Here is a 15165-nt window from a genome sequence, read left to right as displayed (position 1 = left end):
GCGCTGGGCCTTGCCGGGGCGGGCTGCGGCCTAGTCGGGAGGTGGCGGTGGGGGGGGCGCAGGCCTCGCGGCGTCCCGCAGGCCTCGCGGGGGTCCCACCGGCCTTGAGGGGGGGTCGGCGGTTTTTTTTGGGGATCCCCAAAGCTTTTAGGGGATCCTGTGGGTCTCTGGGGTGATCTCGGGGATCTCACAGCGCGGGGGGAGGGGGCGGCCGAGACCCCACGGGCGCTGTGAGGGGACCCCGGGCCCTGCGGCGCTTTTGGGGGTCCCCACACGCTATAGGGGCTGGGGGGGACCCTGTGGGCGCGTTTTTGGGGGGCTCTGGGCCCTATAAAACCTCGGGGAGGGGGTCTCTGAGCCCTGGTGACCCTTGGAGGGGTCTCCTATCACCTCTAGACCCTTTTGGGGAGATCTCAGGCTCTCATCAATACCTGAGGGGGATCCCAAGTCTCCGCAGGCCCTTTTGGGGTTCCCCCGGCCCGCACAGGGGTTTTTGGGGGGTCGTGCTCCCCAATTCCCCTTAGGGTCCTCCACCGGCCGCGTTTTGGGGGGGCTTTGGGGTGTTTTTAGGAGAGCAGACAAGGGGTTGGTTTTTGGTTTTTTTTTTTGAGGTTTTTATTGGGGGGTGCTTTTGAGTTGATTTGGGGACTGTTTCAGGGGTTTTGCTAAGGCTGTTTTGGGGGGGTTTTGAGGCTGTTTTTGCGGGGTTTTGAGGCTGTTTTGGTTTTTTTTGTTTTTTTTTTTGTTTTTTTTTTGAGGCTGCTTTTGGGGAGTGTGTTTGAGGGTGTTTTTAGCTTTTTTTTTTTTTTTCCTTTTGAGGGGATTTTCGGGGGTTCGGAGGGCAGCGCGCGGATGTCCCGGGCCGGGGAGGGTCGCGGGGGTCCGTAGGGTCGGGGGTCGCCCCGGGGGCCCGGCCATGGCCTCGGTGCCCGTGTACTGCCTGTGCCGCCTGCCCTACGATGTGACCCGCTTCATGATCGAGTGCGATGGCTGCCAGGACTGGTTCCATGGCAGGTGGACTGGAGCACTGGGGAGGGACTGGGAAGCACTGGGATGGGGCTGTGGGGGGGACTGGGAGCACTGGGACAGGGCTCGGGGGGGGGACTGGGACAAGTCTGGGAAGTACTGGGGGGGACTGGGAGCACTGGGATGGGGCTGAAGGGGGACTGGGAGCACTGGGATGAGGCTGGGGGGACTGGGGGTACTGGGAGGTGTCTGAGAGGGACTGGGAGGCATTTGGAGGGTGCTGGAGGGGACTGGGATGTATCTGGGAGGGACTGGGAGAAGTCGGGGGGGGGACTGGGATGTATCTGGGAGGCACTGGGGGGGGGACTGGGAGAAGTCTGGGGATACTGGAAGGGACTTTGGGGTGATTGGGAAGGACTGGGAGAAGTCTGGGTGGTACTGGAGGGCGCTGGGAGAGGTCTGGGGAGGGCTATGGGATACTGGGAGGGACTGGGAGGGTGCTGGAAGGGACTGGGAGAAGTCTAAAGATACTGGAAGGGATTTGGGGTGTACTGGGAAGGACTGGGAAGGGGTTTGGGGGTACTGGAGGGGTTGAGAGGGACTTGAGGAGTAGTGGGAGAAGTCCTGGGGGTACTGGGAAGGAGTCAGGGAAGGACTGGGGGGTACTGGGAGGGTTGGGGAGAAATCTGGCAGGGACTGGGAGGTACAAAGAGAGGTGTGGGGTGTAATGGGGGTTACTGGGGAGGTACCTGGTGGTTACTGGGAGGCACTGGGGGTTATTTGGGAGGTGTCTGGTGGTTACTGGGAGTTACTGGGAGGCACTGGGAGTTACTGGGGTGTCTCCACAGCTGCGTGGGGGTGGAGGAGGAGGCGGCGGCCGAGATCGACCTGTACCACTGCCCCCAGTGCGCCGTGCTCAGGGGGCCTTCCGTCAGTGAGTGCAGCTGGGGGACTGGGAGGGACTGGGATGGGGGTGGGGGAGATGCTCTGGGCTCCCTGTGGATGTTCCCATGTCCAACTGTCCCTGGGGTTCCTGTGTGTCCTCCATGTGTCCCTGTGTCCCCATGTGTCCCTGCGTGTCACCACTGTGTCGCTCTGTCCTCGTGTGTCCCCACCGTGTCCCCCTGTCCCCATGTGTCTCTCTATCCCCACTGTGCCTCTCTGTCCTTGTGTGTCCCCACTGTGTCCCTGCGTGTACCTCTGTCTCCACCGTGTCCCTCTGTCCCTGTGTGTCCCCACCGTGTCTCTCTGTCCCTGTGTGTCCCCACCGTGTCTCTCTGTCCCCGTGTGTCCCCACCGTGTCCCTCTGTCCCCGTGTGTCCCCACCGTGTCCCTCTGTCCCTGTGTGTCCCCACCGTGTCTCTCTGTCCCTGTGTGTCCCCACCGTGTCCCTCTGTCCCTGTGTGTCCCCACCGTGTCCCTCTGTCCCTGTGTGTCCCCACCGTGTCCCTCTGTCCCTGTGTGTCCCCACCGTGTCTCTCTGTCCCTGTGTGTCCCCACCGTGTCCCTCTGTCCCGCAGTGAAGCGGCGCCGTGGTCCGGCCAAGGCCCCGGAGCAGGATCCCGGCCGTCCGGCCCGCACGGGCAGTGCCCAGTTCATCCGGGAGCTGCGGGGCCGCACCTTCCCCAGGTGAGGGTCTGTGCCAGGCGTGGGTCAGTGCTGGGTGAGGGTCTGTGCCAGTGACGGTCAGTGCTGGGCACGAGTCAGTGCTGGGTGTTGGTCATTCTCAGCGAGGGTCAGTGCCAGTGATGGTCAGTGCCAGGCGTGGGTCAGTGTGGGGTGTGGTCAGTGCCAGGCGTGGGTCAATGCTGGGCATGGGTCTGTGCCAGTGACGGTCAGTGCTGGGCGTGGGTCAGTGCTGGGTGTTGGTCATTGTCAGTGAGGGTCAGTGCCGGGTGCGGGTCAGTGCCAGGGATGGTCAGTGTGGGCGTGGGTCAGTGCCAGTGATGGTCAGTGTGGGCGTGGGTCTGTGCCAGGGATGGTCAGTGCCGGGCATGGGTCAGTGCCAGGGATGGTCAGTGTGGGCGTGGGTCAGTGCCAGGGATGGTCAGTGTGGGCGTGGGTCAGTGCCAGTGATGGTCAGTGTGAGCGTGGGTCAGTGCCAGGGATGGTCAGTGTGGGCGTGGGTCAGTGCCAGTGATGGTCAGTGTGGGCGTGGGTCAGTGCCAGTGATGGTCAGTGTGAGCGTGGGTCAGTGCCAGGGATGGTCAGTGTGGGCGTGGGTCAGTGCCAGGGATGGTCAGTGCTGGGCATGGGTCTGTGCCAGGGATGGTCAGTGCCGGGTGAGGGTCAGTGCCAGTGATGGTCAGTGCCGGGTGGGGGTCAGTGTGGGCGTGGGTCAGTGCCAGGGATGGTCAGTGTGGGTGTGGGTCAGTGCTGGGCGTGGGTCAGTGCCAGCTATGGCTCAGTGCCAGCTATGGGTCAGTGCCAGTGATGGTCAGTGTGGGCGTGGGTCAGTGCCAGCTATGGGTCAGTGCCAGCTATGGGTCAGTGCCAGTGATGGTCAGTGTGGGCGTGGGTCAGTGCCAGCCATGGCTCAGTGCCAGCCATGGCTCAGTGCCAGCCATGGCTCAGTCCCGCTGTGCCCCTTACACAGGTGAGGATGAGTCCTGGAGGCTCTTGGTCCGTCCTGGGGGGGTCTCCAGGGCCCCCTCCTTGCCCCCCCAGCTCAAGGAAGGTGCTGCTGTCCCAGTGGGACCCAGTGGATGGTCAGGGGGTGCTTGTGGGGGTCAGGGGTTCTGGGGGTGTCGGTCACTCCCAGGGGCTGTCAGTCACTCCCGGGGGGCTGTTGGTCAGTCCTGGGTGATGTTGGTCACTCCTGGGGGTGTCGGTCACTCCTGGGGGGTGTCGGTCACTCCTGGGGGGTGTCGGTCACTCCTGGGGGGTGTTGGTCACTCCTGGGGGCTGTTGGTCACTCCTGGGGGTGTCGGTCACTCCTGGGGGATGTTGGTCACTCTTGGGGGTGTCGGTCACTCCTGGGTGATGTCGGTCACTCCTGGGGGTGTCGGTCACTCCTGGGTGATGTCGGTCACTCCTGGGGGGTGTCGGTCACTCCTGGGGGGTGTCGGTCACTCCTGGGTGATGTCGGTCACTCCTGGGGGGTGTCGGTCACTCCTGGGGGGTGTCGGTCACTCCTGGGTGATGTTGGTCACTCCTGGGCGATGTCGGTCACTCCTGGGGGGTGTCGGTCTCTCCTGGGGGTGTCGGTCACTCCTGGGTGATGTTGGTCACTCCTGGGCGATGTCGGTCACTCCTGGGGGGTGTCGGTCTCTCCTGGGGGTGTCGGTCACTCCTGGGTGATGTTGGTCACTCCTGGGGGGTGTCGGTCACTCCTGGGGGGTGTCGGTCACTCCTGGGTGATGTTGGTCACTCCTGGGGGGTGTTGGTCACTCCTGGGGGGTGTCGGTCACTCCTGGGTGATGTCGGTCACTCCTGGGTGATGTCGGTCACTCCTGGGTGATGTCGGTCACTCCTGGGGGGTGTCGGTCACTCCTGGGGGTGTCGGTCACTCCTGGGTGATGTCGGTCACTCCTGGGTGATGTTGGTCACTCCTGGGGGGTGTCGGTCACTCCTGGGGGGTGTCGGTCACTCCTGGGGGGTGTTGGTCACTCCTGGGTGATGTTGGTCACTCCTGGGGGGTGTTGGTCACTCCTGGGTGATGTCGGTCACTCCTGGGTGATGTCGGTCACTCCTGGAGGGTGTCGGTCACTCCTGGGTGATGTTGGTCACTCCTGGGGGGTGTCGGTCACTCCTGGGTGATGTCGGTCACTCCTGGGTGATGTCGGTCACTCCTGGAGGGTGTCGGTCACTCCTGGGGGGTGTTGGTCACTCCTGGGTGATGTCGGTCACTCCTGGGTGATGTCGGTCACTCCTGGGGGTGTCGGTCACTCCTGGGTGATGTCGGTCACTCCTGGGGGTGTTGGTCACTCCTGGGGGGTGTCGGTCACTCCTGGGGTGTTGGTCACTCGTGGGGGTCTCCCCCCCCTGCCCTGCCCCCAGTGTGGATGAGGTGTTGCTGTCACCTAGGAAATGGCACGGGGGGTCCCTATAGGAACTGGGGGATCCCTCTGGGGTTTGGGGGATCCTTGTGGGGGTCCGGGGTCACTTTTGGGGGTCTCACACCCCCCTGCTCTGCCCCCCGGTGCAGACAAGGTGCTGCTGTGGCCCAGGAAATGGGGTGGGGGTCCTTACAGGAACTTGGGGATCCCTGTAGGAGTAGGGAGGTCCCTGTAGAGGTTGAGGGGTCACTCCTGGGGGTCTCTTTGCCCCCCCCCCCCCCCCCCCCAGTGCAGATGAGGTTCTGCTCCAGCCCAGGAAATGCTCAGGTGTTGGGGGGTCCCTGTGGGGTTCAGGGGATCCTTGTGGGGGTCCGGGGTCACTTTTGGGGGTCTCACACCCCCCTGCTCTGCCCCCCAGTGTGGACAAGGTGCTGCTGTGGCCCAGAAAAATGGGGTGGGGGTCCTTACAGGAACTTGGGGATCCCTGTAGGAGTTGGGAGGTCCCTGTAGAGGTTGAGGGGTCCCTGTGGGGTTCAGGGGGTCCCTGTGGGGTTCAGGGGGTCTGGGGTCACTCTGAGGGGGGGTCTCACCCCCCTGCTCTGCCCCCCCAGTGTGGATGAGGTTCTGCTCCAGCCCAGGAAATGCTCAGGTGTTGAGGGGTCCCTGTGGGGTTCAGGGGGTCCCTGTGGGGGTCCGGGTCACTCTGAGGGGGGGTCTCACCCCCCTGCTCTGCCCCCCCAGTGCCGACGAGGTTCTGCTCCAGCCCAGGAAATGCTCAGGTGTTGGGGGGTCCCTGTGGGGTTCAGGGGGTCCCTGTGGGGTTCTGGGGTCCCTGTGGGGGTCTGGGGTCACTCCTGGGGGGTCTCACACCCCCCCTCTTTGCCCCCCCCAGTGCAGATGAGGTTCTGCTCCAGCCCAGGAAATGCTCAGGTGTTGGGGGGTCCCTGTGGGGTTCAGGGGGTCCCTGTGGGGGTCTGGGGTCAGTCTGAGGGGGGGTCTCACACCCCCTCTCTTTGCCCCCCCCCAGTGCAGATGAGGTTCTGCTCCAGCCCAGGAAATGCTCAGGTGTTGGGGGGTCCCTGTGGGGTTCAGGGGGGTCCCTGTGGGGTTCAGGGGGTCCCTGTAGAGGTTGAGGGGTCCTTGTGGGGTTCAGGGGGTCCCTGTGGGTTCAGGGGGTCCCTGTGGGGGTCCGGGGTCACTTTTGGGGGTCTCACACCCCCTCTCTTTGCCCCCCCAGTGCGGACGAGGTTCTGCTCCGGCCCAGCGGTGCCCAGCTGACCGTGGAGTACCTGGAGGAGAACAGCTTCAGCGTGCCCATCCTGGTGGCACGGCACGAGGGGCTGGGCATGACGCTGCCCCCCTCGTCCTTCACCCCCCGCGACGTCCTGCACCACGTCGGTCAGTCTGGGGGGGCTTTGGGTCTGGGGGCATCAGGGGATCCCCAGGACCCCGCAGCAGGGGAAGGGTCCCCCTTGTAACCTATTTTGGGGTTTTGGGGAGATGGGTGAGGCTCTAGAGGGTCCCCATTCAGGTTTTGGGGTGCACGAGGGTGTTCTGGGGGTCCCAGCACCCCATAAAAGGGGCAGGGTCCCCTTATAATTATAATTTCACTCCCTTGTTGGCATCTTGCTCCGTGTTGAGGGGTCCTGGGGAGATGGGTGAGGCTCTAGAGGGTCCCCATTCAGGTTTTGGGGTGCACGAGGGTGTTCTGGGGGTCCCCAGGACCCGTAAAAGGGGCAGGGTCCCCCTTATAATTATAATTTCACTCCCTTGTTGGCATCTTGCTCCGTGTTGAGGGGCCCTGGGGAGATGGGTGAGGCTCTAGAGGGTCCCCATTCAGGGTTTGGGGTGGTTGGGGGTTTTGGGGTGCTCAGTGGGGTTTTGGGGTCCCCCCAGCCGTTTTTGGGATCCCCAGGGAGGTTTTGAGGTGCACAGGGAGGTTTTGGAGGGGTTTTGGGGTAGTCAGGGAGGTTTTTTTGTGGGGATTTTGACTATTCCCAGCCATTTCTGGGTGCTCAGGCAGTTTTGGGTCCCATAGAGAGGTTTTGGGGGGTTTTTGGGGTGCTCAGGGAGGTTTTTGAGGTCCCCCCAGCCATTTTTGGGGACTGAGGCAGTTTTGTGGCCCACAGAGATGTTTTGAGGGGGTTTTGGGGTCCTCCCAGCTGTTTCTGGGGTGCTCAGGCAGTTTTGGGGAGTTTTTGGGGTCCCCCCGGCCATTTTTGGGGTGCTGAGGCAGTTTTGGGGCCCACAGAGAGTTTTTGGGGGGTTTTTGGGGTCTTCCCGGCCGTTTTTGGGTGCTGAGGCCGTTTCGGGGTCCCCCTGGCCGTTTTTGGGGCGCTGAGGCCGTTTTGGGGTCCCCCTGGCCGTTTTTGGGGTGCTGAGGCCGTTTCGGGGTCCCCCTGGCCGTTTTTGGGGCGCTGAGGCAGTTTTGGGGGGTTTTTGGTGTCCCCTGGCCGTTTTTGGGGCGCTGAGGCCGTTCTGGGGCCCGCAGGAGCCGACAAGGTGGTGGCTGAGGTGCTGAGGCAGTTTTGGGGGTTTTTGGGGTCTGTTTCCGGGGTGCTGAGGCAGTTTTGGGGGGTTTTTGGGGTCCCCCCGGCCGTTTTTGGGGTGCTGAGGCCGTTTCGGGGTCCCCCTGGCCGTTTTTGGGGCGCTCAGGCCGTTCTGGGGCCCGCAGGAGCCGACAAGGTGGTGGCCGTGCTGGACGTGGGCCGCCAGGCCGAGCTGCGCATGCGCCTCGGGGACTTCGTGGCCTACCTGGGCGGGCCCCGGCGCGAGCGCGTGCTCAGCGTCACCGGCCTGGAGTTCTCGGACACGCGGTGGGTCCCGCTGCTCCCAGTGCTTCCCAGTGCTCCCAGTGCCTCCCAGTCCTGCCTAGTCCCTTCCCAGTGCTCCCGGTGCTCCCAGTAGCTCCCAGTGCCTCCCAGTCCTGCCTAGTCCCTTCCCAGTGCTCCCAGTGCCTCCCAGTCCTGCCTAGTCCCTTCCCAGTGCTCCCAGTGCCTCCCAGTCCTGCCTAGTCCCTTCCCAGTGCTCCCAGTGCTTCCCAGTCCTTCCCAGTGCTTCCCAGTCCTGCCTAGTCCCTTCCCGGTGCTCCCAGTGCCTCCCGGTGCTCCCAGTAGCTCCCAGTCCTTCCCAGTTCCTTCCCAGTCCCGCCTAGTCCTTTCCCAGTGCTTCCCAGTCCCGCCTAGTCCTTTCCCAGTGCTCCCAGTGCCTCCCAGTCCTTCTCAGTGCCTCCAGTGCTCCCAGTAGCTCCCAGTCCTTCCAGTTCCTTCCAGTTCCTCTCAGTGGTGCCAGTAACCCCCAGTTCCTTCCAGTGCTCCCAATAACTCCCAGTTCCTTCCAATGCTCCAGTGACTGCCAGTAACTTCAGTTTCTTCCAGTGCTCCCAGTAACCCCCACTTCCTTCCAGCCCTTCCCAGTGCCTCCCAGTGCTGCCAGTAACCCCCATTTCCTTCTAGTGCTCCCAGTGCCTCCAGTTCTTCCCAGTGCTCCCAGTTCCTCTCAGTGGTGCCAGTAACCCCAGTTCCTTCCAGTGCTCCCAGTAGCTCCCAGTTCCTTCCAGTGCTCCCAGTTCCTTCAGTGCTCCCAGTTCTCCCAGTAACTCCCAGTTCTTTCTAGTGCCGCCCAGTCCTTCCCAGTGCTCCAGGTCCTTCCCAGTACCCCCAGTGCTCCCAGTCCCTCCCCTGCCCACCTCCTCCAACCCCAGGGACCCCCAAAATCCCAGACCCTGCCCCCCAAGTACCCCCAAAATCCCAGATTCTGTCCCCACAAGGACACCCAAAATCCCAGATCCTCTCACTTCCCTCCTTCTCCAACCACAGATATTCTCAAAATCCCAGATCCTTTCCCCCAAGTACCCCCAAAAATCCCAAATCCTGCCCCCCCTTAACTACCTCCAAAATCCCAGACCCTGCCCCCCAAGTACCCCCAAAATCCCAAATCCTGCCCCCCCTTAACTACCTCCAAAATCCCAAATCCTGCCCCCCAATGACCCCCAAAATCCCAGATTCTGCCCCCCCACAAGGACACCCAAAATCCCAAATCCTGCCCCCTTAAATATCTCCAAAATCCAGATCCTGCCCCCCAAAACCCCAAATCCTGCCCCCCCCAAGCCCCCCAAAACCCCAAATCCTTCCCCCCCAGTGACCCCCAAAATCCCAGATTCTGCCCCCCATAAGGACACCCAAAATCCCAGACCCTGCCCCCCAAAACCCCAAATCCTGCCCCCCCAAGTACCCCCAAAATCCCAGATCCTTTCCCCCAATGACCCCCAAAATCCCAGATCCTGCCCCCCCAAAACCCCAAATCCTGCCCCCCCAAACCCCCAGATTCTGCCCCCCAAGTACCCCCAAAATCCCAGATCCTGCCCCCCCAATGACCCCCAAAACCCCAAATCCTGCCCCCCCAATGACCCCCAAAATCCCAGATCCTGCCTCTCCCTGACACCCCCCCTTGCATCCTCTCCCCCCTGGGGTACCCTGTGCCCCACAGGGGGGTTCCCCAGCCCCTGACCCCCGTTTTTGGGGTGCCCCAGGCTGTCCAACCTGGTGCAGACCCCGCGGATCGTGCGGAAGCTCTCGTGGGTGGAGAACCTGTGGCCGGGGAGTCGGCGCGGGAGCGGCCGAGCGTGCAGAAATTCTGCCTGATGGGGGCCAAGGACAGCTACAGCGACTTCCACATCGACTGCGGGGGCACCTCGGCCTGGTACCACGTGCTCAAGGTACGAGGGGGGCAGTTATAGGGGATTTGGGGCAGTTATAGGGGATTTGGGGGTGGTTATGGGGGATTTGGGGGCAGTTATGGGGGATTTGGGGGCAGTTATGGGGGATTTGGGGGCAGTTATGGGGGATTTGGGGGCAGTTATGGGGATTTGGGGGCAGTTATGGGGATTTGGGGCTGGGGGTGTTGGGCTACAGCGACTTCCACATCGACTGCGGGGGCACCTCGGCCTGGTACCACGTGCTCAAGGTACGAGGAGGGGTTTGGGGCAGTTATGGGGATTTGGGGGTGCTTATAGGGGATTTGGGGGCAGTTATGGGGGGTTTGGGGGCAGTTTTAGGGGATTTGGGGGCTTTTATAGGGGATTTGGGGGCAGTTATAGGGATTTGGGGCTGGGGGTGTTGGGCTACAGCGACTTCCACATCGACTGCGGGGGCACCTCGGCCTGGTACCACGTGCTCAAGGTATGAGGGGGGATTTGGGGGCAGTTATAGGGAATTTGGGAGGGGTTGTAGGGTATTTTGGGGCAGTTATAGGGGATTTGGGGGCAGTTATAGGGGATTTGGGGGCAGTTTTAGGGATTTGGGGGCATTTATAGGGATTTGGGGGCAGTTTTAGGGGATTTGGGGCTGGGGGTGTTGGTCTACAGCAACTTCCACATCAGCTGCGGGGGCACCTTGGCCTGGTACCTCCTGCTCAGGGTATGAGGGGAGCTCCTTCAGGGGTCTGGGGCATTTAGGGGCTTGTAGAAGGGGTTTGGGGAATTTTAGAGGAGAGGGTTTGGGGGATTTTTGGGGGAACCAAACCTGGTGCTCTTACCTGTCCTGTGTGTGCCCCCCCAGGGTGAGCAGATCTTTTACCTGGCGCGTCCCTCGGCCGCCAACCTGGCTCTGTTCGAGGCCTGGAGCAGCTCCCGGAACCAGCCCGAGCTCTTCTTCGGGGACCAGGTGGATCGGTGCTTCCGGTGCCACCTGCGCCAGGGCCAGACCCTCTTCATCCCCACAGGTGAGGGGGGGCTTGGGGACACCTGGGCACAACCTCGGGGACACCTGTGCCAGACACCAAACACACCCGCGGTGTCACCTGTGCAAGGGCCAGACCCCCAAACGTGACCCCAGTGTCACCTGTGCCAGACACCAAACACACCCCCAGTGTCACCTGTGCCAGGGCCAGACCCTCAAACACACCCCCAGTGCCACCTGTGCCAGGGCCAGACCCTCAAACACACCCCCAGTGCCACCTGTGCCAGGGACAGACCCCAAACATGACCCCTGTGCCACCTGTGCCAGGGCCAGACCCCAAACACACCCCCAGTGCCACCTGTGCAAGGGACAAACACCCCCAGTGTCACCTGTGCCACCTGTGCCAGGGACAGACCCCAAACACACCCCCAGTGCCACCTGTGCCAGGGACAAACACCCCCAGTGTCACCTGTGCCACCTGTGCCAGGGCCAGACCCCAAACACACCCCCAGTGCCACCTGTGCAAGGGACAAACACCCCCAGTGTCACCTGTGCCACCTGTGCCAGGGACAGACCCCAAACACACCCCCAGTGCCACCTGTGCCAGGGACAAACACCCCAGTGTCACCTGTGCCACCTGTGCCAGGGACAGACCCCAAACACACCCCCAGTGCCACCTGTGCAAGGGACAAACACCCCCAGTGTCACCTGTGCCACCTGTGCCAGGGCCAGACCCCAAACACACCCCCAGTGCCACCTGTGCAAGGGACAAACACCCCCAGTGTCACCTGTGCCACCTGTGCCAGGGACAGACCCCAAACACACCCCAGTGCCACCTGTGCCAGGGACAAACACCCCCAGTGTCACCTGTGCCACCTGTGCCAGGGACAGACCCCAAACACACCCCCAGTGTCACCTGTGCCAGGGACAAACACCCCCAGTGTCACCTGTGCCACCTGTGCCAGGACAGACCCCAAACACACCCCCAGTGTCACCTGTGCCAGGGACAAACACCCCCAGTGCCACCTGTGCCAGGGACAAACACCCCCAGGGTCACCTGTGTCCCCAGGTGAGGCTTTGGTGGCCCTGGGGACCCCCTGATGTCTCCTGTTGGGGTCAGACAAGGGCTCCCAGTGACTCCCAGTAACTCCCAGTAATTCCCAGTGACCCCAAAACTTCCTTCACACCCCCCAGCAAGCCACTGCTGCCTTCCCAATGCACCCCAGTGAATCCCAGTGTTCCCAGTGAATCCCAGTGCTCCCAGTGCCCATCCCAGTGGCTCCCAGTGCCCCATCCCAGTGACCCATCCAGTGAATCCCAGTGCTCCCAGTGCCCATCCCAGTGCTCCCAGTTTCCCCAGTGCCCCATCCCAGTGACCCATCCCAGTGAATCTCAGTGCTCCAGTGCCCATCCCAGTGCTCCCAGTGCCCATCCCAGTGAATCCCAGTGCTCCCATTGCCCCATCCCAGTGCTCCCAGTGCCCCATCCCAGTGCCCCATCCCAGTGCTCCCAGTGCCCCATCCCAGTGCCCCATCCCAGTGCTCCAGTGCCCATCCCAGTGCCCCATCCCAGTGCTCCCAGTGCCCCATCCCAGTGCCCCATCCCAGTGCTCCCAGTGCCCCATCCCAGTGCCCCATCCCAGTACTCCCTGCGCCATATCCCAGTGGGTACCAGTGCTCCCAGTGCTCCCAGTGCCCCATCCCAGTGAATCCCAGTGCTCCCAGTGCCCCATCCCAGTGCCCATCCCAGTGCTCCCGGTGCCCCATCCATTGAATCCCAGTGTTCCTGGTGCCCCCAGTGCCCCATCCCAGTGTTCCCAGTGCTCCCCGTGCTCCATCCCAGTGAATCCCAGTGCCCCATCCCAGTGCTCCCAGTGCCCCATCCCAGTGCTCCCAGTGCCCATCCCAGTGAATCCCAGTGCTCCCAGTTTCCCCAGTGCCCCATCCCAGTGTTCCCATTGCCCCATCCCAGTGCTCCCAGTGCTCCCAGTGCCCATCCCAGTGAATCCCAGTGCCCCATCCCAGTGATTCCCATTGCTCCCGGTGCCCCATCCCAGTGCTCCCAGTGCCCATCCAGTGCCCCATCCCAGTGATTCCCATTGCTCCCAGTGCTCCCAGTGCCCATGCCAGTGCTCCCAGTTTCCCCCAGTGCCCCATCCCAGTGCTCCCAGTGCTCCCAGTTGCCCGTGTGTGTCCCCAGGCTGGATCCACGCCGTGCTGACCCCCGTGGACTCGCTGGCTTTTGGGGGGCACTTCCTGCACAGCCTCAACATCGGCATGCAGCTCCGGTGGGCTGGGAGGGGCTTGGGGGCTTTGGGGTGTCCTTTGGGGGAGCTGGGTGAGGGTTTGGGGGTGTTGGACAGGTTTGGGGGGAGTTTGGGGGTGGTTTTGGGCAGTTTGGGGGGCCTGCAGGAGGTTTTGGGGGTGTCCTTTGGGAGGGTTTGGGGGAGCTGGGTGAGGGTTTGGGGGTTTGGAAAAGGTTTGGGGGGGGCTTTTGGGAGGGTTTGGGGGGGCAGGGAGGAACTCTTGGGAGTTTTGGAAGGGTTTTTTTTGGGACGTTTTTGGGGTTCTGGGGGTGTTTTTTGGGGTGGCCGGGGGAGGACTTGTGGGAAATTGAGAGGGGGGGAAGGAGGGATTTGAGGGTTTGGGTGAGAATTTGAAGGAGGGATTTGAGAATTTGGGGGTGCAGGGAGAGTTTCAGCCCAGCAGGTGCTGTGGGATGCCCATGGTCCCCCCCAAAACCCCCCAAAAATCCTTTCTGACCCCCAAAATCCCCCCCCCCTCAGGGCGTACGAGCTGCAGCGCCGCCTCAACACCCCCGACCTGGCCAAGTTCCCCAATTTCGAGACCGTCTGCTGGTACGTGGGGAGGCACCTGCTGGACACCTTCCGAGGTGGGTGCCCCTCCTGGGGGGTTGGGGGGGCTGGGAACCCACCCGGGGGGGCTGGGAACCCACCTGGGGAGGTTAAAACCCACCTGAGGGGGGCTTAAAACCTGTCTGGGGGGGCTGGGAACCCACCTGGGGGGATTTAGAACCCACCTAAGGGGGTTAAAACCTCTCTGGGGGGCCTGGGGACCCACCTGGGGGGGGTTTAGACCCACCTAGACCCACCTAGGGGGGTTAAAAACTCTCTGGAGGGGGCTGGGAACCCAGTTGGGGGGGTTTAAACCCACCTGGGGGGGGCTGGGAACTCACCCGGGGGGGTTTAGAACCCACCTAGGGGCGTTAAAACCTCTCTGGGGTGGGCTGGGAACCCACCTGGGGGGATTTAGAACCCACCTAGGGGGGTTAAAAACCTCTCTGGGGGGGCTGGGAACCCAGTTGGGGGCGTTTAAACCCACCTTGGAGGGTTAAAACCTCTCTGGGAGGGGCTGAGAACCCACCTGGGGGGCTTAAAACCCACCTGAAGGGACTGGGAACCCACCTGGGGGGATTTAAACCACCTGAGGAGGGGTTAAAACCTATCTGGGGGGGGGCTGGGAACACACCTGTGGGGGTTGAAACCCACCTAGGGGGGCTTAAACCCACCTGGGGGGGCTGAGAACCCACCTGGAGGGTTTTAAAACCTGTCTGAGGGAGCTGGGAACCCACCTGGGGGGATTTAGAACCCACCTAGGGGGGTTAAAACCTCTCTGGGGGGGCTGGGAACACACCTGGGTGTCCTTAAACACACCTAGGGAGGTTAAAACCCACCTGAGGGGGGCTTAAAACCTGTCTGGGGGGTTTAAACCCACCTGGGGAGCTGGGAACCCACCTGGGAGGGGCTTTAAACCCACCTGGGGGGGCTGGGAACACACCTGGGGGTGGCCTTAAACCCATCTTGGGGGAGCTTTAAACAATCTGTGGGGCTTTAAGTCCAACTGGGGGGGGGGGGTTGAACTCTACACTCAATTGGGGGGGTGGGAAGCCACCTGGGGCGTTTAAACTCATCTGAGGGTCTCTAAACCTATTCTGGGACCTTTTAAACCCAACTGAGGGTGCTTTGAACCCATCTGGGGGGCTTTAAACCCAACCAGGGGAGGTTAAACCCAACTCAGGGAGCTTGGGGGGGCTGCAAACCCATCTGGGGCAGCTGGGGATCACCCCAAGAAGAGTCTGGGGAGACCCATCCCCAATTTTTGAGTTACCCATCCTGATTTTGGGGTGTCCCTGTGGTTCCCATGCTGGTTTGGTGGTTCCTGTCCCGTTTTTTGGGGTGTCCCTGTGGTTCCTGTCCCGTTTTTTGGGGTGTCCCTGTGGTTCCCACGCTGATTTGGTGATTCCTATCCCGTTTTTTTGGGGTGTCCCTGTGGTTCTCATGCTGGTTTGGTGGTTCCTATCCCGTTTTTTGGGGTGTCCCTGTGGTTCCTATCCCATTTTTTGGGGTGTCCCTGTGGTTCCTATCCCGTTTTTGGGGTGTCCCTGTGGTTCTCATGCAGATTTGGTGGTTCCTATCCCGTTTTTTGGGGTGTCCCTGTGGTTCCTGTCCCGTTTTTTGGGGTGTCCCTGTGGTTCTCATGCAGATTTGGTGGCTCCTATCCCGT

General features: G+C 62.2%; 1 protein-coding gene across 1 annotated transcript in view; it reads left to right on the top strand.

The window, feature by feature from the left end:
- Positions 1 to 133: 133 nt before the first annotated feature.
- The window catches only part of LOC134433233 (histone lysine demethylase PHF8-like), a 33425-nt gene continuing 18393 nt past the window's right edge, over positions 134 to 15165 (top strand). The window contains 10 exon segments of the mRNA XM_063182102.1: positions 134 to 1014; positions 1815 to 1900; positions 2487 to 2595; positions 6202 to 6362; positions 7639 to 7780; positions 9496 to 9560; positions 9563 to 9681; positions 10523 to 10685; positions 12842 to 12929; positions 13428 to 13534. Coding sequence (XP_063038172.1) covers positions 917 to 1014; positions 1815 to 1900; positions 2487 to 2595; positions 6202 to 6362; positions 7639 to 7780; positions 9496 to 9560; positions 9563 to 9681; positions 10523 to 10685; positions 12842 to 12929; positions 13428 to 13534 — 1138 coding nt within the window. The 5' untranslated portion in view covers positions 134 to 916.

The sequence above is a fragment of the Melospiza melodia genome, unplaced genomic scaffold (genome assembly GCF_035770615.1).
Source record: "Melospiza melodia melodia isolate bMelMel2 unplaced genomic scaffold, bMelMel2.pri scaffold_149, whole genome shotgun sequence".
NCBI lineage: Eukaryota > Metazoa > Chordata > Aves > Passeriformes > Passerellidae > Melospiza > Melospiza melodia.
Note: the sequence above shows the minus strand (reverse complement) of the source record. Positions and strands in the feature narration are given on the sequence as shown.